General features: G+C 37.8%; 1 protein-coding gene across 8 annotated transcripts in view; it reads left to right on the top strand.

Annotated features, from left to right (window-relative positions):
• The window catches only part of NF1 (neurofibromin 1), a 253,009-nt gene that overhangs the window by 44,990 nt on the left and 181,923 nt on the right, over nt 1-26,096 (top strand). For all 8 annotated transcript variants that reach the window (XR_010318398.1, XM_064271434.1, XM_064271436.1 and 5 more), the window contains exons 2-4: nt 5,526-5,669; nt 8,340-8,423; nt 13,781-13,971. Coding sequence is in view for 7 of the 8 variants with exons in the window: in XM_064271434.1 (XP_064127504.1) it covers nt 5,526-5,669; nt 8,340-8,423; nt 13,781-13,971 (419 nt within the window). In the remaining variant the exon portion in view is untranslated. The remainder of the gene's footprint in view (nt 1-5,525; nt 5,670-8,339; nt 8,424-13,780; nt 13,972-26,096) is intronic.

Raw genomic sequence — 26,096 nt, 5'->3', positions numbered from 1 at the left:
ACTTTATTTCATTCTTCCCCTGAAGGTAACATTTAAGTTTTCTTAAAAATCCTTTTTTTTTTTTTAATAAAAGATTTTATATATGTGTGTGTATGTCTGTGTGTGTGTGTGCATGTATATATATATATTTTTTTTTTCCCCCCGACCACCTCCCCTTTCTTGTGAATGGTAGCATATATATATCACACACACACACACACACTTTTTCAATTTAACAATACGTCCTGGAGACTATTCCATAGTTCTCTGACTCTTTGGGCTCATTCCTGTCATATTGTTTTAGGTTACATTTGTATTTATACAAGCCTTTGATTGTATGGGCTATTTTATTTGTGCTCTCAGCATATATTTTGGTATTTAGTAAGGTTTGTGGTATCAGTCAGGGTCCTGTCAGGGAGGTAGACTATGTGTAATGGGATAAGGGATTTATTAAAGAAATTAGACCATAAGCAATTTTGTGAGGACCAGGGAGGTAAAGATCTGGAAGAGGAGGAGTTAAAGGATCAAAGAAGAAATCACTAACCAGATTCTCCAAGTCAGTGAAAATTGGGTAGACAGGCTAGAGCTTTTAGGGAAATGAAGCCAAGTAATATTCAGCCACTGAAGTGGGACTGTGAAGGAGGAGCTTGCGGAGAGCCTTATAGGAAGCTCTTGCCTCTGTGTAGCTACTACCTCTGTAGGTTTGCAGCCAAGCATCTGGTGGTGGGCTTGGGCCACCTTTGCTCAATAAAGCCGGTACAAATCAGAAGAAATAACTGGGCATAGAGTGGAAGAGAGCAAGTATAAGCGGGAACTGTCTGGGCACCGCTACATCTGTCTGTCGCTGTATCTAACCATGAAAACTTCAGAATAATGGCTGCTGTTTCACTTCCTCATTTCAAACAAATCTTGTACAAGTTCCCCTTTTGGTTAACTGTAACCTAGAACCATGTAATGAATGGGATTGTGGGAACTGTAGTTTCCAGCTTAACAAAGTTGACCCAGCACAAACAGCACACTTAGTATATTTGTGTTCTATTGCTTTTCTTCAGTGATACTTTTATGTAGTACTCTCATTTCCTTTTTAGGGCAGCAGGGAGAAAATAGGTTTGAAATAATACCCTTTTAATAACTATAACACAAGCAGGAAGCATATTTTACTTTTTGTATGTTCTTCTTCCACTGCCCCCATATTTGATAATCGTATCTATATTATCAATACATACAGCAGTCACATAGTATGCTTTCTCCCTTACTACCCTCATTTATTCTCAGTTCTTCAGTAAATATATATTTAATGATCCCGTTAGTGTAGACATCTCTCCAGTTACTTTGGTTGTCCGAAGCGTATTTCTACTAGAGCCTTTGGAAAGGCTCAAGGGAACGATGTTTCCTGGATTCTTGGCATTTCAAAACAGTGTCACCATTATACTTGGTTGTCAGTTTGGCTGGATATAAAATCCTTGGTTTACATTTTCTTTTCTTGAATATCTTAAATATGTTTGTCCATTGTTCTCTGGCATGTGGACTAGGATAGTTTTCTAACTTTATTGTTTTCATAAAGTTTTATCTGCAAAGTCTTATGACAGTCTAATTTCTGTTGCATAAATGACTTCTTTCTGACTGGACATTCAAAGAAGTATTTTTCTTATTCAAAAAAGTTAAGTAGTTTTACTAGAATATGTCCTGGTGTTGTTTATTTTGGGTCAGTTTTTCCAGGTATGCAGTATGCCCTTTAAATACATAGTTTTAAGCTTTTTTTCCCTGTTTTTTAATTTCAGCAGTTTTCTTGAACTCTAGTTTCTAGTATTTAGTGGCTAAGAATCAATATAAATCCAGTCCGCAAAATGTGTGGAAAAAAAAATTTTTTTTTTTATTATTAAATCCCTACTTTCTCGTTTCTCCATCATCTGTGGCACTAGTCACCCGTGTGGCACTTTCTGTCTCTGACCTAGCCACCAGGAGCTAGGACTTATCTCTTTAGACTGCCAAGTAGGCAGATGCCAGCTGCAAGTTTGGGGAGTCCACATGACACGCCAAACTTCTGATCTGCTGTACACAGATTTGCGGTTTTTCCTCTATCCCTTCAGGATTCCAGCTACAAGCACAGCGGCCTCCCCTGGCTTCCCTCACTTTCACCTGCTGGTTACCCCTACTCCTTTGGGTTTGATAATTTGCTGGAACAACTCACAGACCTCACAGAAAGTACAATACTTACATTGTAGATTTGTTATAGGAAAAGAACACAGATCAGGATCATCATGAGGAAGAGATGCATAGGCAAGGCCTAGTAGAGTTACCATCTTGAAGCTTCCATGTTCTAAAGAGGGTGCATCACCCTCCCGTCGGCAGAGGGAAGCTCTCTGAGCTTCTGTGTTGAGAACTTTTAACAGCCGGTCATAATTGAGCCCTTGGTGCATATGCATGATAAACTAAATCATGCCTCCTGATGTTTGACAGTGGCCTACCAGATGAGTCCTTTCTGGTCTGGCCAACCTCCAACTCATTAGCACTAATCCTCAGATGTGGTCTGAAGGTTTCAGATAAAGGCATCTCAGTTACTCCTCGGGTCATTTCACAGGAACCAAGGACAAATGCCAATATCGTTGTCTATTACCAGATAAGCATTTATTCTCATTGATTTGGCTTCCTTGTTTGGAGACTTCTGTTACATGTATGTTGGATCTTCGTTCCCTGGCTTTTGTCTCAAATCCTCATTGTGTCACTTTTCATTTTTTAAAATTGTTCTCCTTTTTTTGCCTTGTTTTTCTGTTAATGCATTATCTTTTATGTTTATTCATGCTCGTACTGTATTTTTACACAAATAGTTCACACATTCTACATTTGTTTGCCAACTGCACCCCACCCCGAGGCATTTTCATAAGTGTGCTATACTAATTTTTTTTTAACAGCAACATGTACAAAAAAGTTGGAGATGGACGCTTAAGAAAATATCTCATGGGGGTGGAGGGAATGGTTGGCAAACAAGTGTAGAACACGCGTGTTATTTGTGTAAAAATATGGTAAATCTTCTAGGCTTCATTTCTGAAATTTTTTTAATGCCTCCATTACTTCCTGAGTTCTGTCAACTCTGTTCGGTAATTCTCATTTGTTATTTCATATTTATTATAATTTTCTTAATTTTTAGGGCCCATTTTGAAATAGTAGTTTAGAGTTTTCGTATGTTTGTGGACATGTCTTTTGGCGTACTTTCATCTTCTGTTGCATTGTTATTTCTTCTTTTTTTCTTATAGTAACTTTATATGTGATGTGACCACAGTTCTTTTCTGTTGCTCGTTTTTACATGAGGTTCATTTTCTTGAACTGTTAGGACAGAAATGTAGACCAGGATGGGTTTCTAGCTGTATTGTTTCCATAAATTGTTGAAAAGTCTGTCATTCTTTCTGAACTCTGTTAGCCCTCTTTCTCTTTTCCACCTTTACCTGAATTTTTTCCCTTTGCTCCTGTTGTCACCGTCCTACTCAATTTGGTGTTTATAGTCCCTGCAGTTTCTTCTTAGTATAGGCGTCATCCTGGAAGGGTGCATCTTTAGATGGTTAGTTTATAACTGTGCTGTCCAGTGGTTTAGCTATTTAAAGTTAAATTTAAGTAAATGTAATTTAAATTAAATTTAAAATTTGATTTCTGATCTACACTAACTTACACTCGCTGCTGTTGAGTCAGTTTTGACTCACAGCGACCCTATAGGACAGAATAGAACTGCCCCCATAGAATGTACAAAGCTGTAAATCTTTACAGAAGCAGGGTACCACATCTTTTCTCCCATGGAGCGGCTGGTGGGTTCGAATCACCTACCTTTCAGTTAACAGCCAAGCGCTTTAACCGTTGCATCACCAGGGGTCCTATGATCTGCACTAGCCATATTGTAAATGCTTAATAGCCACATGTAGGTAGTGGCTACTGTAATGGGCAATGCTGATATAGAAGTGTATCACTGTAGGAAGTTTTATTAGACAGTGATGGTTTAGAGTGCTCCATTTCTTTCAGACTTTATTGTAGACCTTTGACACTCATCTGCAAGGTGGAATGTGCAAAAACCCTGTCTATTGGCCTGCTGTGCTTTTTATTGCATAAATAATACAATTTTGGGGTTCTCTTATCAGAACCATCAGACATCCTGCTTCCCTCTACTTTCTCTCACATAGGTAGATACAGATACCACATCAGTTTTGTAGCTGTCAGTGGTTTGTTCTACTTGCTTGTATTTTAGGGTTTGTGGGGTGCCTTGTTCCCTAGTTTTGATGTAGATATCGTCTGTGGGTTTGTGGTTTTGCTAGTCTAGTTTCTCTGCTGTTTTTATAGGTGGATTTGGGAGATTCAAAAGCCACTGTACAGCTACTGCCATCTTCTAAAATCTCCTTTGTTGGTCTTTCAGATAATTTTTTTCCCATAATCTTTATGATTAACATCATGGAATTCCGTGGCTTCTCTTCTGTCTCTTCCCCAAACCCTAAATATGCTCCTGCCTTTTATTGAATATTTATTTACTATCAAATTAGCCACCTATCATTAACTGATGAAGCAAACTTGGCCAGACCATTGGCCTCTTTCCACCTTTAGTCACACCATTTTAAAAATGAGAAGGTTGGACTAGGGTTAGTTTTTTTCACAGAGGAACCTCACTAGGACTCTTGTGTTAGCATTAACAACAACAACAATGAAAAACCCAAACCCATTGCCATGGAGCTGATTCTGACTTACATAGACAGTAGAACTGCCCCATAGGGTTTCCAAGGAGTAGCTGGCAGATTTAAACCGCTGACCTTTTGGTTAGCAGCTGAATTCTTAACCACTCTACCACCAGGGCTCTACCACCAGGGCTCTGTGTTAGCATTAAAATTTAAACAGTAAGTATATTCATTTTACCTTAAATACAGAATGCTACTTTGAACAGAGTAGAGATGCACTTCTAGACAGTGTGTCTTAACTCATTCTCAGATAAATGTAGTCCTCTCAAAGGATTTTTTCCCCCCCGTGGGATTAATCTTTTTTTTTTTTTGTTACTCCCTCAGCTGTGTAAATGAGGGTGGTTATCTTACCTGAGTCAGTCTTGCTGTGTTTGTTTCAGATTATACAGCTGTCCTCATTTGTCACAATCTACAATTATTGCCATTATTGGCAAGAGGTCTGGGGCATAGATTTTCTTGGTTTCTGTTTTTTTTTAACACTTGAGTTCAACGTATATGGGAAGGGATTGTATTCATTTTATTGCAGACGTTCTCTGAAATAAGTTTTAGTTACTAGGAAATAGCTATTTCTGTGACTCATCATTTTCTGTTGTAGGGTGCTGGCTAAAGGATGTAATTTTATAGAGAGAGATTTATGACTTCCAGAAAGAAAACTGCAAAAATTGAAATTTTAGATTTAACTTAAATGCTACATAGATATTGAAAACTTGGGTTTGAAATACATAGATAGGTAACTTTGGTTGAAAAAATTGTCTTTAAAAGGAGTGTAATGATTTTCAGTGAGAAATAGCTTTTTAGTCATTTTCAAGTGTAAACTCTTGTTTGTTTTTTTCTTAGCTTCCCATAAAAACAGGACAGCAGAACACACATACCAAAGTCAGTACTGAACACAACAAGGAATGTCTTATTAATATTTCCAAATACAAGTTTTCTTTGGTTATAAGCGGCCTCACCACTATCTTAAAGAATGTTAACAATATGGTGAGTATCTGGGTTACCACCTTGGGGGTAGGGGGGTTACACTGTTTTGTTTCTGTTTCTATTTAAAAGCTCAGAGCGGCGTATTCTGAAGTATGGGAAGTAATTTTCTGTGGACTCTGGGTACGACCATCTTATTTTGTGGATGAGCATAGGTAACTTTCATTTTGGTTTGTAATTCTTTGACTTAGAAACTTCCCTTATTTGTAATACTGTATCCCTTTCTAGTACTTTTTAGAAATTAGGGCTTAATACAGATTGTGTCATATGAGGGAAACCCTGGTGGCCTAGTGGCTAAGTGCTACGGCTGCTAATCAAAGGGTTGGCAGTTCAAATCTACCAGGCGCTCCTTGGAAGCTCTATGGGGCAGCTCTACTCTGTCCTATAGGGTTGCTATGAGTCGGAATTGACTCGATGGCACTGAGTTTGGTTTGTTCTTTGGGTGTCATATGAGAATTGACCATAGTAGTCTTTTAAACTGTTTTCTTTAGCTTATTTGAATATTTACATACCAGATTCTCCTGACCCTAAAGTAAAGGATAAATAAAAAAGGACCTAGTAGTCTTAAAATATGGGATTAATTTTTATGAAGGTAATCAATATGTATTTTTTACTTACTTCTGTAACCTATGACAAATTCTATAGTTGTTAAAGAACTAACTGTTGAAACAGTTTTCCTTATATACCAATTTCGTTATCACTATCACCAAGCTTATAATGGCTTTTTATTTCCTGTTTTATAAGATCTGTTTACATTGCTTAGACTTCAGTGTACTCTTTTGTCTCTCTCTGAGGTGATTCCTTTCTTTCTGTCAATTCCTATCTAAAATCTCCTTTATACTAAGTTCAGAGCAACTGATAGGAATGTAAACAAATAATTTCTTTTAATAAGGATCAGTACAAACCTTGTTCCTATGAGGCGGAGGTTAAAGATGTCCCAAATGTCCAACTTTTCCAAGCTGCTGTACCACTCCATCATCTCTAACATCAACTACTCCCTCTGCTGTCAGTACTACCCTCCAGTTCTTGGGTTCCCTAATTCGCTGCAGTGTCTCACAGAACTCATGAACTGTGTAAAGGAAATGGCTCCTTTGGTTGTAGAGGCTGGCAAGTCCCAAATTTATAGGTCAGGCGTAGGCTTCTCCTGACCCATGTGGCTGCAGAAGCTGATGAACCCAAACCAGCAGTTCAGACCACAGGCTGCTGGTTCACAAGGCTGTGGGAGCTGGCAAATCAGGTCACATGATAGGCTGCCAGCCCAAGGGGCTAAGGAGACCGGTGAATCCCAGAGTTGGCAGGTCAAGACAGCAGGCCTCTGGGGAGGTCAGTTGATCACGAATCAGATGTGGGATCCAGATGCAGAGGGAGAGCCTCACCAGGATACACACACATATCTTAGATGCAGCCCACACCCCAGGGAAGAGTATGACTTTAGTAAAGGTAAGGCTTTAGTCGTGCCCTTGTGCAAGGCTTTGACCCACGATACACCTTACACCAGTCTTGCCTTATCAACATGTAGAGGCCAGGATCCACAACACATAAAAAGGACGACCACACAATACTGAAAATCATGGCCTAGCCAAGTTGACATATAACCCCAATCATCACAGGTTCCATATACCTTATTTGCATAGTCCCACTCAGTCACTGTGTGTGAGCCACAAAGACCATGGCTAGAAGAACCATAGTAATTCATTACACCACAGAATGTTTTCTTGATTAACTCCAAACTGCATGTCTTGAGCATTTAGAACCTCAATTTGTATTTCTTGTATTCAGCTGTGAAAATGACTTCTGGTTGTAGATTATGAAGTCCAGTTTTTATAGTCACTTCATCTTTGGTGTGTTTTCTTTACAAAAGTTGATTAGACAATACCCCAAACTTAGAAAACTGATAAACTGGAGCTAAGGTCATTTGCCTTGCAAAGAGATTTTCTCTTTATGGAAAAAAGTGAAGATTTTCTTTAAAAAAAAAAAAAAAAAGACAATCTTATAAATCTATAATTTGTAGAAATACATTTAATATTTTGTGCTCTTCTGTTGCACAGTATGTGGACCACAGTGATAAGATTTTGCACATATAAATATGTGGCCATTTTCCCAGTTAGATTGAAAATATTTTAAAATTTGGGACCCCCTTCTCAAAATGAAAACAATATTGTGATACTGGCATTCATTTAGTGCTTATTGAATAAATTAAATTGTGGATACCATAGTCTCTTAGTGAACGGAGAGTGTAGTCTTCAATTTGAGGATAGTGAATACTTAAAATTTACTGTATTTGGTGCTAAAGCATTTTGTTGCTATAAGAATTAATACTTTATTTTGTAGCATAAAAATGTGGTTAAATGCTCTTCTCTAGATTCTGGTGCAGATCTGTATATGTGTCTAAACCCTACGTATTTTTAAAACATAAACCAAAAGCAACATCTTTCACTGTTAGAAGGCTAATGGAAGGCTATAGTAAATGCCAGCATTTCTGTTTACCTCGGAATTTATTTTGTGTGAGGATCAGGAAAACAAAAACAATAAATATAAATAAGTATCCTCTAGGTGATAAAAGGGAAAAGCATTAGTTTTCTTGATCTTTAATCCTTCACTTTTCAGATGTGTGCTGATTTTATAGAGGAAAGTGATAACCAACTTTAGTGTTCTGAATATCTTTTCTTTTAGAGAATATTTGGAGAAGCTGCTGAAAGGAATTTATATCTCTCTCAGTTGATTATATTGGATACACTGGAAAAATGTCTTGCTGGGGTAAGTAAATCCTTAAGTGAGTAGGCAGGTTTGTAAATTCAGTCTTGAGAATGATCCGACTTACCAAAGTATAGATGTGAACAAGGAGAAGAGTAATGGACTTTTTGTCTAAGACATGTAAATACGAGTTTTGCTAATACAGCTGACTTGGTAGGGTGGCACAGATAATTTTTCAAGAGAAAACTGTAATCTCTTACAAACTGATACTAGGTTTACTTAAAAAGTATTAAGTTTGAGCCACATTTTTCTCTCAGGCTTTTTAGAAAAGATTTTATGAAAAAAAATATGAAGAAATTGCTAATTAATTTCTTCAGATAATATTATATGTGTAGTATTGTTTAGTTGTGAAAGAAAGTGATGGACTCCCAAGAGTAATCCTTTTTTTTCTCCCTGTATAAATCTGATTTTAATATTCTTTTCAAATCTATTTAAAAGAGAACTTAAAAAAATGAAACCATAAATTAAAAAAATTAAAACTCATGTGCAAACATGAACACATAAAATAGATATGTGGAAGAGTAGGTGAGTACAAAGCAATTCTGTCTCAGATTTCCTCTAAATCGGTATCTCCCTTAGTGTATTTCAACAGGATTTAATTTGAACTCTTTAAAGAATATTTCTGTAGTGTAAAGCAAAATGTAACCACGGCTGCTAACCAAAGGGTTGGCAGTTCGAATCCGCTAGGCGCTCCTTGGAAACTGTATGGGGCAGTTCTGCTCCGTCCTATAGGGTTGCTATGAGTCAGAATAGACTCAACAGCACTGGGTCTGGGGTTTTTTTAAAGCAAAATGTTTCTGTACTTCAACCGTAATTCTTTCCAGAACATGATTGGACCTTATATAAATAATATTAATTAGATACCTCAACTTTAATGATCTGTTTGTTCAATATGTATTGGGGTTATTTCTTATATTCTCCCTTTCTTTGACCATCTTTTGCTTTTTATTCAGATTTGCTTCTGTCTTACACATGTTACAGTTCTCTGTAGTTAAACCTAGGTGGAAGGAGCTTTAATTTATGCGAAGTGATTGTGTGGTGAAGAAGAGAGGAGATGTTCAAAAATGTTTGGGGAAGGAGTAGAACAGGGAATTGGAAGAAATAATTGTATTCACAACTATGTATGGAAGGAGGTATTTAAACTTTTGGCTACAAAATCTAAGCATAATGTATTAAACGCTTGTGTTGACCTTTGACGATATTCCAGAGTTACAGCACAGTGCTTATAAGTTTTCTATTTAAATTGAAGGTGAACTAGTTCTGTTTTAGCATGATGGTTTCTATTAGTTTGTGATATATCGTTCATTTGTAAAATGGAGTGAAAGAGCAAAAGGGCTGTTAAGTACAACAATGAAAGGTGGGCAATTTTAAAATTTCTCTGGAATCAACTCTTTGTAGTGGCCTTAACTACTTTGGTTGTAAGTTACCGGTGCATCACATATATTTGAATGGGGGTAAGGTGCTTTATTACCTCTTTCAGCTTTTCTCAGTATATTTAGGGGAATGATCTGCTGATACTATTGGCTAGTGTCTAATTTAATGCTCTTTGGAGATAGCCTAATTGAAATTTTAATAAATGAGCATAGTGTAACTTGTATAATGCTTAAAATACATACCCAGTTGCTCTGTTCTACTGTTGAAAATTTACGTTTGTTTTCATTAAATTTAAGTTTTTAAAAATAATGCTATTTATGTTATTGAACAATTGTGTTTCCTTGGATTGCTTTCAGTAATTTTATGGATGTCTCTTGATTCTCATTTTTAGATTACGGTAAATTGAGACAGGTTACCAAGAAGAACTGAGTACATGTTTATCATACAAGTAGTCAGAATAGCTAACTGTTCTAACTAACCCTTACCAATATCTGAAAGTGAACAAACCCCTACCAGTATCGTACTATGAGTAAAATTTTATAGAAATCGAGGAGTCTTATTTTTTTTGTTATTATCATTGTTCAAAAAATTTAACAATCTTAGAATTTTTGTTTATTAATTGGAGCTAGTTTCAACATCTGCGCTATTAACATTACTTGGTTAACTTATGCATAAGAAGGAAACCCTGGTGGCATAGGGGTTAAGCGCTACGGCTACTAACCAAAAGGTTGGCAGTTCGAATCCACCAGGCACTCCTTGGAAACTCTATGGCGCAGTTCTTTTCTGTCCTGCAAAGTTGCTATGAGTCGGAATCAACTCGATGGCAACGGGTTTTTATGCATAAGAAAGAAATATTCTAACTTGATTTCTGCATATTTTTATAATATCTGTTAACTTCTGTTCATATGTTTCAGTGTACCTGCATCTGAAAGCACTTGAATGACAATGACAGAATTGGGCGTAACAAAATTATACAAATTTTTGCTCTTTACCACCATGCTTGGTATTACCAAAAGTGTTATCCATATGTTGTTGTTGTTGTTAGGTGCCGTCGCTGTGAGTTGAAATTGACTCAGTGGCAATGGATTATTCATATATGGATACTAAAACCATTAGGTAAAATATTGATGTGGAACAGAATATCTGCAAGGTAGCTTACTCTTTGGTTATTTATTAATTGTAAAAGGAAACATTTATCTTTACAGCATAGAAATTTGAGTGTTAACATCAAGTGATGGGACTTGGTGTCATTAACAGGAGGGGTACATATCTGACATTATGTCCCCCTCCTGTGATGTAATATGAAGAATGTTGCATTACTTAAAATGTTTAACCTGAATCTAATCAGACTATTACATTTAAGGTCCAGTTTACAGAAGATATAGCAATTAGAAGAACAAGTTACACCACAAGTAAATGATCAAATCCAGATTATAGAACATTCTGTAAGGCAGCTGACACAGTTTCTTTAAACAGTTATGGAAAAATAAAAGTGATATAGATGAGATGTGGGGGAAAATTATTCTAGAATGAAGATACTAAAGGAACATAACAGTTATGCTGCAATCTCTGAACCTTTTTTAGATCCTAGTTAAAAAGCTGTGGAAGACATTTGGGGAGCAGTGGTGGAGATTTGAATAGAGATTGAGTATTAGAGGATACAAGGAAATTTGTTAATTTTTCTTTGATTTGATATTTGTGTGGAAGTTACGTTGGAGTATGTTTTTACTTTCAAGAGATGCTGAAGTACATAGGGGTGAAGTGTTACGATGTTTGCAGTTTACTTTTAAATGGTTCAGTAAAAACAAGCTCATGTGTAATAAGTAATATATAATTGTTTTGGTCAGTTCACCAAGTGGTAGGTGTCAAGGATTGAATTGTGTCCCGCAAAAATATGTGTGTCAATTTGACTAGGCCATGATTCCCAGTATTGTGTGATTGTCCACCATTTTGTCATCTCATGTGATTTTCATGTGTTGTAAATCCTACCTCTATCATGTTAATGAATGGAATAGGCGGCAGTTACGTTCTTGAGGCAGGACTCAATCTACAAGATTGGATTGTGTCTTGAGCCAATCTCTTTTGAGCTATAAGAGAGAGAAGAGAGCAGAGAGACGGCGGGGGGGACCTCATACCACCAAGAAAGCAGGAATGGGAGCAGAGCTCATCCTTTGGACCCAGGGTTCCTGCATGGAGGAGCTCCTAGTCCAGGGGAAGATTGATGACAAGAACCTTCCTCCAGAGCCTACAGAGAAAGCCTTCCCCTGGAGCTGAAGCCCAGAATTTAGACTTCTAGCCTACAAAACTGTGCGAGAATAAACTTCTATTTGTAAAAGCCATCCACTTGTGCTATTTCTCTTACAGCAGCTCTAGATAACTAAGACAGCAGATAAGATCTCCACCAGGAATTTATTTGGTTGTTCATACAGATGAGACAATGCACTTACCAATGAATATGAATAAAGGTTATTTAGAACCCAGAACAAACTGGGAATTCCTAGGAGGGTAGAGGCTCATCAGGGAGGGGGATGATGGGCTTTTTATTGTGATTAGGAGGTTGTTTTAGTTATCTAGAGCTGCTATAACAAAAACACCACAAGTGGGTGGCTTCAATTAACAGGAATTTATTTTCTTTCAGCAGAAGGCTAGAAGTCTGAATTCAGGCTGCTTGACTGTAGGGGAAAGCTCTTTCTCTGTGTCTGCTCTGGGGGAAGATCTTGTCTTTTTTCAGCTTCTGTTTCTAGTTTCCATGGCGATCATGTGGCTCATATCTTCCTCTGCGTTGATGCCTGCCTGCTATTATCTGGTCTTTTATATCTGAAACGAGATTGATTTAAGACACAGCCTGCACTAATACTGCTTCATTAACAAACCCCATTCCCAAATGGGATTATAACAACAGGTATAAACCAAACCACATTATAGCTTTAGAGTCAACTGTGACTCATTGTGACCCTATAGGACAGAGTAGGACTGCCTCATAGGGTTTCCAAGACTGTAGTCTTTACTGAAGCAGACTGTCATATCTTTGTCTCATGGAGCGGCTGGTGGTGTTGACACTGCTGATCTTCTGTTTAGCAGCTGAGTGCTTAACCACTGTAACACCCTGCTCCTTTACCACGGGTATAGGGGTTAGGATTTACAACACATGTTCTTGGGGGACACAATTCAGCCCATAACTGGGGTGAAGATGGAATCATCTTCTTTATTAGACTGTCTATAGATAGATAGGAAACCCTGGTGGGGTAGTGGTTAAGTGCTGTGGCTGCTAAGGAAAGGGTCGGCAGTTCGAATCTGCCAGGCGCTCCTTGGAAACTCTGTGGGGCAGTTCTACTCTGTCCTATAGGGTTGCTATGAGTCCGAATTGACTTGACAGCACTGGGGTAATAGATAAGAGCCCTCGTGGCACAGGGGTTAAGTGTTTGGCTGCTAACTAAAAGATCGGTAGTTCGAATCCACCAGCTGCGCCTTGGAAACCCTTTTATGGGGCAGTTCTGCTCTGTTCTATAGAGTTGCTTTGAGTCAAAATCGACTTGACCGCAATGGGTTTTCTTTTTTTTTTTTTGGTTTTAAAGATAGATCTGGAGTCCCTGGGTGGTACAAACGGTTAAGTGCTCAATTACTAACTGAAAGGTTGGCAGTTTGAACTCACTGAGAGGCATCTCAGAAGAAAAGCCTGGCGACCTGCTTCAGAAAGGTCACAGCCTTGAAAACCCTAGGGAGTGCAGTTTTACACCGTAACACATGGTGTCGCCATGAGTCAGAATCAACAGCAGCTTGTTTGGTTTTTATAAAAGATGGATGTAGCAAACAATGATAAAATTTTAATTGCTGAATCTAGGTGATAGTTATATAGATGTTCGTTATACTCAGCTTTTCTGTATGCTTAAAAATTTCCCATAATAAAAACTCGCAAAAAGTGGTATTGCCACGTTTACATGTCAAATTAAGAAAGTTTTAGAAACATGTAATTATTTCTATTTTAGCAACCAAAGGATACGATGAGATTAGATGAAACGATGTTGGTCAAACAGTTGCTACCAGAAATCTGCCATTTTCTTCACACCTGTCGGGAAGGAAACCAACATGCGGCTGAACTTCGGAATTCTGCTTCTGGGGTGTTATTTTCTCTCAGCTGCAACAACTTCAATGCTGTCTTTAGTCGCATTTCTACCAGGTTAGTGTGTAAATCCACATAAGATTGTTGTAGTAGTGTAAATTTTTAAACACTATCATTGAAGTCTTTCTTTTGTCTACATAAAAGTTAACAGAAAAGAGTTTCATCTAGGTTTTTGTAGAAATTTTAATTTCTTTGAAATGTTTATTATGTGACATACATATAATGACATATACAATTAAATATGAGAATACTGTTATAAAGTTGAAAGTCTCAATTTTAGGAAAAAGTGTTACCTATGACCAGTACATTTGTAATTGAGGCTCTTAAGGTTTTTTTTTTTTTTTTTAAAACACTAGGTTTTTGGTGTGGCTTTTTAATATATTATTCCTTTAAGAAATGAGCCAACCAGTTGGAGTAATTAATGAGAGTAGTTAGAACTCTGATGCTCTCACAGCTGTGCTCTTTATCATACCCTCCTGAGTAACCAGAAAAACCTCAGCAGTATGGAGCACTAGGAAGTAAATAATTACAAAGCAGAATTCTCCAGAAAATAGACTGTGTTTTAAGTGTATGAACTGTAAAAGCTCCCATTTATAGACCACTTACATCATGTTTTGTCTAGCCTCACAGAAACCCTCAAAGGTAGGTGTTCTATAGGTAAGCAAACTGATACCCAAGGAAGTTATTAAGGTGACGTACCAAATAATGGTGGACCCAAAATTTTAGTCTAAGTCAGGCAGTCATGCTGGCCTCAGAGTCTACATTAGTTTCATTATACCAGGTGGCTTCCCTGTACTTCCATTCTAGCCATATTTTGATGAAATCTTTTATATATATATGCTCTATCCTTTATGGAAACCCTGATGGCATAGTGGTTAAGTGCTACAGCTGCTAACCAAGAGGTCGGCAGTTCAAATCCGCCAGGCACTCCTTGGAAACCCTGTGGGGCATTTCTACTCTGTCCTACAGGGTCGCTGTGAGTCGGAATCGACTCGACGGCAGTGGGTTTGGTTTTTTTTTTTGTTTGTTTCTATCCTTTATAAATGTCTGCTGCAGATGGAAAAATTGGTACAGTTAGTGCCCTGTGAGACAGAATTAGAACTGACTATAGCAAGTAACTCTGGAACTTGGTTTAGTGCAAATGATTTATCTTTCTCATGCAAGGAGAATCAAATGGGGCCTTAATTTTGACCAAGCGGGAGATACAACATGGAGCAATTTTCTGCCAAATCACTTAGTAAATCAAAGACTGATGTAGAATAGAGAAAAACATTTGCCTTTGCTATTTGTGCCTGTTTATTTTTTGACTTGTTTGCATTGTGCGAATGGGGAATGTTTGCAGCCTTTCTCCATTGAGAATGATGTTGACTCTTGGTTTTGTATAAAAAAAAAAAATTTTTTTTTTTTTGTATAGATGCCCTTTATTATGTTGTGGAATTTCCATTCTATTTCTATTTTATTGAGAGCCTTTATCAGGAATGTGTTGGACTTTATTGAATGCAGTTCTACTCTGTCTTGTAGGTTCACTCTGAGTTGAAATTGACTCAAGCGCGGTGGGGTTTTTTTTTTTTTTTAATGGCTAATCATCATGAGTATGTATTTGTTGGCAATCTGAATGTCCTCTTTGGTGAAGTGTCTGTTCATGTCCTTTGCCTTTTTTTTTTTTTTTTTTTTTATTGTGCTTTATGTGAAGGTTTACAAACCAAGTCAGTCTCTCGTACAAAAATTTATATACACCTTGCTATGTACTCCTAGTTGCTCTCCCTCTAATGAGACAGCACACTCCTTCCCTCCACTCTCTCTTTTGGTGTCCATTTGACCAGCTTCTGCCCCAATCTGCCCTCTCATCTCTTCTCCAGACAGGAGCTGCCCACATAATCTCATGTACCTACTTGATCCAAGGAGTTCACTCTTCACCAGTATCATTTTCTATCCCATAGTCCAGTCCAATCCCTGTCTGAAGAGTTGGCTTTGGGAGTGGTTCCAGTCTTGGGTTAACAGAAGGTCTGGGGATCATGACCTCTGGGGTTCTTCTAGTCTCAGATGGACTGTTAAGTCTGGTTGTTTTACAAGAATTTGAGGTCTGTATCTCACTGTTCTCTTGCTCCCTCAAGGGTTCTCTGTTATGTTCCCTGTCAGGGCAGTCACCAGTTGTAGCCGGGCACCATCTAGTTCTTCTGGTCTTAGGCTGATGGAGTCTCTGGTTTTTGTGGCCCATTCTGTCTCTTGGGCTTGTAAGTACCTTGTGTCCTTGGTGTCCTTCATTCTCCTTTGGTCCGGGTCGGTTGAGACCAATTGATGCATCTTAGATGGCCTCTTGCTAGCGTTTAAGACCCCAGATGCCACTATCCAAAGTGGGGTGCAGAATGTTTTCTTAATAGATTTTATTATGGCAGTTGACATAGATGTCCGCTGAAACCATGGTCCCCAAACCCCTGCCCCTGCTACACTGGCCTTTGAAGCATTCGGTTTATTCAGGAAACTTCTTTGCTTTTGGTTTAGTCCAGTTGTGCTGACCTCTCCTGTATTGTGTGTTGTCTTTCCCTTCACCTAAAATAGTTCTTATCTACTATCTAATTAGTGAAAGCCCCTCTCCCTCCCTCTCACCCCACTCTCTGTTTAAACTATTTTTCGAGTTCTTATAATAGTGGTCTCATATGATATTTGTCCCTTTGCAACTGACTAATTTCACTCAGCATAATGCCTTTCAGATTCCTCCATGTTATGAAATGTTTCATGGATTCATCATTGTTCTTTATCTATGCTTAGTATTCCATTGCATGAATATACCATAATTTATCCATTCATCTGTTGATGGGTACCTTAGTTGCTGCCATCTTTTTGCTATTGTAAGCAATGCTGCAGTGAACATGGGTGTGCATATATCTGTTTGTATAAAGGCTCTTTTTTCTCTAGGATGTATTCCAAGGGGTGGGATTGCTGGATCGTATGGTAGTTCTATTTCTAGCTATTTAAGGAAGCACCAAATCAATTTCCAAAGTGGTTATACCATTTTACATCCCCTCCAACAGTGTATTAGTGTTCCAGCCTCTATGCAACCTCTCCCAACATTTATTGTTTTGTGTTTTTTGGATTAATGCCAGCATCATTGGAGTGAGATGGAATCTCATTGTAGTTTTGATTTGCGTTTCTCTAATGGCTAATGATCGTGAGCATTTCCTCATGTATCTGTTAGCTACCTGAATGTCTTCTTTAGTGAACTGCCTGTTCATATCCTTTGCCCATTTTTTAATTGGGTTATTTTTCTTTTTGTTGTTGAGTTTTTGCAGTATCATTTAGATTTTAGAGATCAGATGGTAATTGGAAATGTCATAGCTAAAAACTTTTTCCCAGTCTGTAGGTAATCTTTTTACTCTTTTGGTGAAGTCTTTGGATGAGCACAGGTGTTTGATTTTTAGGAGCTCCCAGTTATCTAGTTTCTCTTCTGCATTGTTAGTAATGTTTTGTATACTGTTTATGCCATGTATTAGGGCTCCTAACATTGTCCCTATTTTTTCTTCCATTGTCCTTATCATTTTAGATATTTATATTTAGGTCTGTGATCTATTTTGAGTTCGTTTTTGTGCATGGTGTGAGGTATGGGTCTTGTTTCATTTTTTTGCAGTTGGAGATCCAGTTGTGCCAGCACCATTAGTTAAAGAGACTGTCTTTTCCCCATTTAAATGACTTTGGGCTTTGTCAAATATTAATTGCTCGTATGTGGATGGATTTATGTTTGGATTCTCAATTCTGTTCCATTGGTCTGTGTATCTGTTGTTGTACCACTGCCAGGCTATTCTGACTACTGTGGCGGTATAATAGGTTCTGAAATTAGGTAGAGCGAGGCCTCCCACTTTGTTATTCTTTTTCAGCAATCCTTTGCCTATTTTTGTTATTGAATTGTTGAAATTTTCTGTGTATTTTAGAGATTAGACCCTTATCAGATAACGTTGTTGCCAAAAATTTTTTCCTAGCTGTATGTTCTGTTTTTACTTTCTTGGTAAAGTCTTTTGATGAGTATAAGTACTTAATTTTAGGAGGTCCTAGTTGTCTAATTTCTCTTCTATTGTTTATGCAATTTTAGTTGTGCGTAATAGGCTATTTATGCCAAAAATTAGGTCCATATATTATCTTTAAGGAACTTTGTAGTTTTAGCTGTAATATTTAGGTCTTTAGTCCATTTTGAGTTAGTTTTTGTGCACAGTGTGAGGTATAGATCCTGATTGATTTTTCTGCATATGGTTATCCATTTTTGCCAGCACCATTTGTTGAAGAGACTGTTTCTTCCCCATTGAATGGACTTTGACCCATTGTCAAAGATCAGCTGACCATAGATGAATAGATTTACTTTTGGTTAGTCAATTCTATTCCATTGGTCTATGTATCTGTCACTGAATCAGTACTAGGCTGTTTTGATTACTGTGGCTGTATAGTAAGTTTTGATATCAGGAAGTGGGATGCCTCCTACTTTGTTGTTGTTCTTCGATATTGCTTTAGCTGTTGTGGTGCTGCTTTCTTTTCCATAGAAAATGGGAGATCAGTTTTCCATTTTTTTTTGGAATTGTGATTTAGGTAAAAGTTTACATAGTAAATTAGTTTCTCATTAAACAGTTAATACACAAATTGTTTTGTGACATTGGTTGCCAACCTTACGATTTGTCAGTATTTTCCCCTTCTTCACCCCACGTTCCCTCTTTCCATTCATCCAGTTTTCCTATCCCTTCCTGCGTTTTTGTCTTTGCTCTTGGGCTGGCATGCCCATTAGTCTCGTATACAGGATTGAACTATGAAGCACGTCCCTCATGTGTGCTATTGTTGGCCTTATAGACAAGGGTGAACCTCAGGAGTGACTTCAGTACAAAATTAAAAGGGTGTCCAGGGGCCATATTCTCAAAGTTTCTCCACTCTCTGTCAGTCAAGCCTGGTCTTTTTTTTTTTTTTTTGGTGAATTTGTATTTTGTTCTGCATTTTTCTCCTGCTATATATATATTTTTTTTATATCTGGAACCCTCTATTGTGATCCATGCCAGGGCAGTTGGTGTTGGTGGTAACCAGGCACCATCTAGTTATTCTGGGCTCAGTCTGGTGGAGGTTGTGGTCTATTAGTCCTTTGGACTACTCTTTCCCTTGCATCTTTGGTTTTCTTCATTCTCCTTTGCCTTCAGTTGGGATGGGACCAGTAGATGTGCCTTAGATGGCCACTTGCAGGCTTTTAAGACCTCAGATGGTACTCATCACAGTTTAATGTAGGACATTTTCTTTATAGACTGTGTTACGCCAGTTGAGCTAGATGTCCCCTGAGACCATGGTCCGCAGCCCTCAGCCCAGTAACTTGGTCTCTTAGGGTATGTCTGTGAAGTGTCTATGACTTTGCCCTGATCTAGTTGTACTGACTTCCCCAGTATTGCGTACTGTCTTACCCTCACCCAAGTTACCACTTATCTACTATATAATTAGTGTTTGTCCCTCTCCACCTCTCCCCTCCCTTGTAACCATTGAAGATTTCTTTCTTTCTGTGTGGCAGCATTTTCGTGTGTTATAATAGTGGTCTCATACAGTATTTGTCTTTCTGTGATTGACTTACTTCACTCAGCATAATGCCCTCCAGATTGATCCATGTTATGAGATGTTTCCCAGATTCATCGTTGTTCTTTATCTTTGCGTGGTATTCCATTGTGTGTATGTACAATAGTTTGTTTATCCGGTCATCTGTTGATGAGCACATAGGCTGTTTCCATCTTTTTGCTGTTGTGAATAATGCCTCAGTGAATATGGGTGTGCATATGTCTATTCGTGTGATGGCTCTTATTTCTCTAGGATATATTCCTAGGAGTGGGATTGTTGGATCATATGGTATTTCTGTTTCTAGCTTTTAAGCAAAAGCTACATTGTTTTCCAGAGTGCTTGTACCATTTGCATTCCTACCTGCAGTGCATAAGAGCTCCAGCCTCCCTGCAACCTCTCCAGCATTTGTTATTTTCTGTTTTTTTGATTCATGCCAGTAATATTGGGGTGAGATGGTTTCTCATTGTGGTTTTGATTTGCATTTCTCTAATGGCTAATGACCGCATTTCCTCATGTGTCTCTTAGCCACCTGAATGTGTTCTTTGGTGAAGTGTCTGTTTATATCCTTTGCCCATTTTTTAGTTGGAGTATTTGTCTTTTTAATTTAGAGGAGTTGGATTTTCCTATAGATTTTAGAGATTAGACCTTTCTTGGATATGTCTTAGCTAAAAATTTTTTCCCAGTCTCTAGGTTCACTTTTTACTCTCTTGGTGAAGCCTTTTTATGAGCATACGTGTTCAATTTTAGGAGATCCCATTTATCTAGTTTATCTTCTGGTGTTATTGTATTGTTAATTATGGTTTGTATCCTGTTTATGCCATATATTAGGGTCTCTAGTGTTGACCCTGTTTTTCCTTCAATGATCTTTATAGATTTTGATTTTATATTTAGGTCTTTGATCCATTTTGAATTAGTGTTTATGTATAGTGTGATGGACATCCAGTTTTGCGAGCACTATTTGTTTAAAAGATTGTCTTTTCCCCATTTAATGGACTTAGGCCCTTCGTCGAAGATCAGGTGGCCGTAGGTAGATGGATATATCTCTGGGTTCTCCATTCTTTTCCACTGGAAAATGTGCCTGTTGTTCTACCAATACTGGGCTGTTTTGACTACCGTAGCTGTGTAGTAGGTTCTGAGGTCAGGTAGTGTGAGGCCGCCTACATTGTTGCTGTTCTTTAATAATGCTTTACTTATCTGGGGCCTCTTCCTTCCTGTATAAAGTTAATGGTTAGTTTCTTCATCTTGTTAAAGAATGCTGTTGGTATTTGGATCGAGATTGCGTTGTATTTGTAGATTGCTTTGGGTAGAATTGACATTTTCACGATGTTGAGTCTGCGTATCCAGGAGCATGGTATGTTTTTCCATTTATTTAGGTCTCTTCTGTTTTCTTGCTGATAGTGTTTTGTAGTTTTCTTTATATAGATCTTTTACATCCCTGGTTAGATTTATTTCTAAGTATTTTATTTTTTTAGGAGCTATTTTAAGTGGTATTGCTTACCTGATTTCCTTTTCAATTTCACTTTATTGGTGTCTAGGAATCCAACTCGTTTTTGTATGTTTATCCTGTATTCTTCTACTTCGCTGAACTTTTCTATTAGTTCCAGTAGTCTTCTTGTGGAGTTTTTAGGGTTCTCTATGTATTTTTTTTTTTTATGTATAGTATCATATCATCTGTGAATAGGGACAGTTTTACTTCTCACTTACCAATTTGGATGTCCTTTATTTCTTTTTCTTGTTTTATTGCTCTAGCTAGGACTTCCAGCACAATGTCAGTAGGAGTGATGATAAGGGCATCCTTGTCTTGTTCTCATTCTCAAGAGGAATGTTTGCAGCCTCTCTCCATTGAGAATGATGTTGACTTTTGGTTTTGTATCCAAACCAAAATAAATAAACCCAGTGCCATCGAGTCGATTTCGACTCATAGCAACCCTGTAAGACAGAGTAGAACTGCTCCATAGAGTTTCCAAGGAGCGCCTGGTGGATTCGAACTGCCGACCCTTTGGTGAGCAGCCATAGCATTTAACCACAACGCCACCAGGGTTTCCATGGTTTTTGTATAGATGCCCTTTATTATGTTGAGGAATTTCCCTTCTATTCCTATTTTTATTGAGAGTCTTTATTAGGAATGAGTGTTGGGCTTTATTGAATGCCTTTTCTGAGTGGATTGAGATGATCATGTGATTCTTTCCTTTTATTTATGTGGTGGATTGTGTTGATTGATTTTCTAACGTTGAACCATCCTTGTGTACCTGGTATTAATCCCACTTGGTCATGGTGTATTATTATTATTATTATGGTGCTGATTCTATTGGCTATAATGTTGTTGAGAATTTTTACATCTAGTTTCATGAGGGATACTGATCTTTTTTGTGATGTCTTTGCCTGGTTTTGGTATCAGAGTTACGCTAGATTCATAGAATGAATTCGGACATATCCCTTCTTTTTCTACATTCTGAAATAGTTGGAGTAGTACTAATGCAAGTTCTTCTCTGAATATTTGGTAGAATTCTCCAGTGAAGCCATCTTGACCAGGACTTTATTTTGTTGGAAGTTTTTTTTAAATTAACATTTCAATCTCTTGTTATGGGTCTGTTCAGAGTTTCTACCTCAATTTGTGTTAGTTTAGGTAGGTAGTGTGTTTCTAGAGATTTGTCAGTCTCCTCTAGGTTTTCAAATTTGTTGGAGTACAGGTTTTCATAGTACTCTGTTATAATCCTCTTTATTTTAGTTGGGTCTGTTTTAATGTCCCCCATTTCATTTTTATTTTGGGTTATTTGCTTCCTCTCCTGATTTTCTTTTGTCAGCTTGGCCAGTGGTTTGTCAATTTAGTTGATCCTTTCAAAGAACCAACTTTTGATTTTGTTGATTGTTTTTAATGTTCTTCTATTCTCTGTTTCATTTATTTCTGCTCTGATCTTCACTATTCCCTTTCTTCTGGTGGCTGTGGGCTTCTTTTGCTCTTCTATTTGTTTGAGTTGTGGGGTTAATGTTTTGTTTTTTGTCTCTTATTCTTTGACATGTGCACCTGTTGCTATAAACTGACCTCTGAGCACCACCTTAGCTATGTCTGATAGGTTTTGGTATGATTTGTTTTCATTCCCATTTGATTGTAGAAATTTTTTGATTCCATCTTTGATTTATTCTGTTACCCAGTGGTTTTTAAGCAAGGCACTATTCAGGTTTCATGTATTTGATTTTTTTTCCTTGCTCTTCTTGTTACTCATTTCTACTTTTATGGCGTGTGATCAGAGAAGATGCTTTGTATTATCAGTGTTTTGAATTTTTTGAGGGTTGATTTATGGCCTAAGATGTTGTCTCTGCTGGAGAATGTTCCATGTATGTTGCAAAAGAATGTATACTTTGCTGCCATTGGGTGGGGTGTTCTGTATATGTCTGTGAGGTCAAGATGGTTGATTGTGGCCTTAAGATCTTCTGTATTGTTTCTGAGTTTCTTTCTAGATGTTCTGTCCTTTACTGAGAATAGTGTGTTGAAGTCCTTTGTTAGTATTATGGAAATGTCAGTTTCCCTTTTCGGTGGTGTTAGATTTTGTTTTATGTATTTTGGAGCCCTGTTGTTGTTTGCATAGATATTTATTGTGGTTATGTTTTCATGGTGGACTGTCCCTTTAATCATTATATAACATCCATCCTTGTTTTTTATGATGGGTTTTGCCTTAAAATCTACTTTATCTGAGATTAGTATTGCTACTCCTGTTCTTTTTTGGTTGCTGTTTGCTTGATATTTTTTTTCTCATTCTTTGATTTTTGATATATTTATGTCTTTGTATCTAAGGTGTCTCTTGTAGACATCATATTGATGAGTCCTGTTTTTTAATCCATGCTTTCACTCTTTGTCTCTTTATGGGTACATTTAGGCCATTTACATTCAGTGTGATTATTGATAGGTATGAGTTTATTGCTGTCATTTTGTAGTGCTTTTTTTGTGGTGCTGATGTTTTCTTTGTTCCTCTTATTCTCCTTTGCGGAGTTCTTTTGCTTTTGAATTTTGTTTCTTTCATTATTGTAGATTTCGTGTTTACTGGGACTGTATTTTTTCTTGTTTATTTTGATGAGTATGTTTGTTAACTTTTTTTGTGGCTACCTTGAAATTTACCCGTCTTCCTAAGATGGAACCAGTCTTTTATTACTTGATATCACCTTGACTTCCTCTCCATTTGAAAGTTCTATACCTATATCATGTATTCCCCCTTTTATTGTTTTGACATTGTTCTCATTTACAGATTGATGTCTCTGGTTCCCTCTTTTGAATCTTTTAGTTTTGTTTTACCCTTGAGAGTTCATTATCTAGTTCAATATTTGGCTGACACTGACCTGTGTCCTAGATTCTGTTTGTTGTTGGTTCTCTTAACTGAAGGACACCCTTTAATAATTCTTGAAGTTTAGTTTGGTTTTTACAGAGTCTCTTAATTTCTATTTATCTGGAAATGTCCTTATTATGTCCTTATTTTGTCATCATATTTGACAGAGAGTTTTACACGATATATTATTCTTGGTTGGCAGTTTTTTTGTTTCAAGCTTTTATATATATATATTTTCCCATTGCCTTCTTGCCTCTATGGTTTGTTCCAAGTAATCAGAGCTTAGTCTTATTGCTTCCCCTTTGCATGTGACTTTTCATTTTTCTCTAGCTGCTTTCAGGGTTCTTTCTTTGTCTTTGGTTTTGGTTAAGTGTGATTATGATATGTCTTGGTGACTTTCTCTTTAGGTTTATCCTATGTGGGGTTCATTGACCTTCTTGGATAATCAGCTTTTCATCTTTCATGATTTTAGGGAAGTTTTCTATCAACAGATCTTCGGTGATCCTCTCTGTTTTCCATTTTTTCCTCCTGCTCTAGAACTCTAATCACTTGCTAATTTTTTGATTTTGACTGTATCCCACATAGTTCTTAGGTATTTTTCATTCTTCATTCTTTACTGTAATTTTTCCTCAAACAAAATTGCATCCATGTATTCATCTTCAGTTTTGCTGGTTTTGTCTTCCATTGTTTCAAATTTGCTCCTAAACCCTTTATTGTGTTGTCCATTTCTGAAATTTTGTTGTTTATGTTTTGGATTTCTAATTGCCATTTTTGTAGGATTTCTAATTGTTTCTCTATTTTGACATTTTGTTCTTGTATTATTTTCTCGAATTCTTCTATTGCTGTGCATTAGACTTTTGCATTTCCTATCAGGTAGTTCTGGTTCCTTTTCTTCTGCTGGGAGATCAACTGGTCCTTTATTCTGGTTGCTTACTGGAGCCATCTTGTGCTGTTTTTTATATATGTTTTGATATTGTCTGCTGTCTCCAAGATATTCAGGCATTGTTTTCTTTCTTGTTTTTTTTATTATTTTTTTTTTGTTTGTTTGTTTTCTTTCTTTATTGATTATAGGTTTGTTTGTTTCGTCACTTTTTTGGTTGTTGTTGTTTGGTTATGTCTGGTGGGTAGGCTGGGCATGCTTTGTTGCCTGCTCCTCTGTTAGCATGATAGTTCTCACCACCTTGTCCTGGTGTGCAGGCTGTTCGCTCAGCTATGGTGCAGCCGGGTAGATCCAGCAGGAAGGGAAAAGATGGAGATGGGACATTTGTCTGTGGTGTGAACTGTGCTGGGGGTTTGGGCATGGCTACTGTGGTCTGTGGCAGGGGGTTCCTGAGCCAGTGGAGAAGGGCTTGGGGTCTGGGCCAGGTCCCCTTGGTGCCGGGAGGGGTCTGGAGCCATTTTGTAGTGGCCTGGGGTCTGGGCTGGGTCTCCTGGGTGCTGCAGGGGTGGTGGGAAGGGTCCTAGGATATGGGGTGTGTCCCCTGGTTGCTGTGGAGGCCTGCAGGAGGCTTCTGGAACCAGTAAGAAGGGGTCTGGGCTGGGTCGCCTTGGGCCCATAGGCTGTGGGACAGGTAGATGGGGATACAGAGGCAGGGGCAGCAGGGCCCATAGGGTGGGTTGGCAGTCTGGCTACTGGGACTACGGAGCCACTATTCAGCGGGCGGGGGGGTTGTAGGAGCATGCTCCTACGGTTACTGGGTGAGAGAATTTGCTTTTCTTTGAGTTGCAGCCAGCAAACGTGGTCTTACTTCGTCCTGGTGTGTCTGTGCCATACCTGTATTTCCTGTTGGGAATTCCATGGAGCTGCCTTTCTACTTGTGGGGTTGTTGGCTATGTTCTAAGATGGTAACACTGAGTCATGCTGTTTTGTCAGGAACCTCCACTCTGTATCTCTATTTCTTTCCCATTTTCTATCAGTTTTTTCTCCTCAGTGAATTCCAATCTAATAATTTATCCCTTCATTTAAGGGTCAGGGTTCTAGGGTTAACATCTGTATCTGTTTTACTTGGTTTTTCAGTTCTTCGTTGTGGTAAGATGCCTTAGTGCATCTGACTAGTCCACCATCTTCTAGTTTCCCGTTTCATTAAAGAATGTTGTTAGAACTTTAAAAATGTTTCTTCTTTAAGATTAAGATTTACTGTTGACATTTCTGTTCTTTGATTTTCCTTAGGAAAGATTTGACTACAGATCTTAAGATAGCTTTATTGTTCTACTAGGGTATACCATGTTCTGTGGATCTTTCATGAGGAGGATTAGTTGATTTTACCACAGAACTACTATACAACTGCGCTAGATCTA

Source organism: Loxodonta africana, chromosome 18, assembly GCF_030014295.1.
Source record: "Loxodonta africana isolate mLoxAfr1 chromosome 18, mLoxAfr1.hap2, whole genome shotgun sequence".
NCBI lineage: Eukaryota > Metazoa > Chordata > Mammalia > Proboscidea > Elephantidae > Loxodonta > Loxodonta africana.
This window is presented reverse-complemented; position numbering and strand designations above follow the sequence as displayed.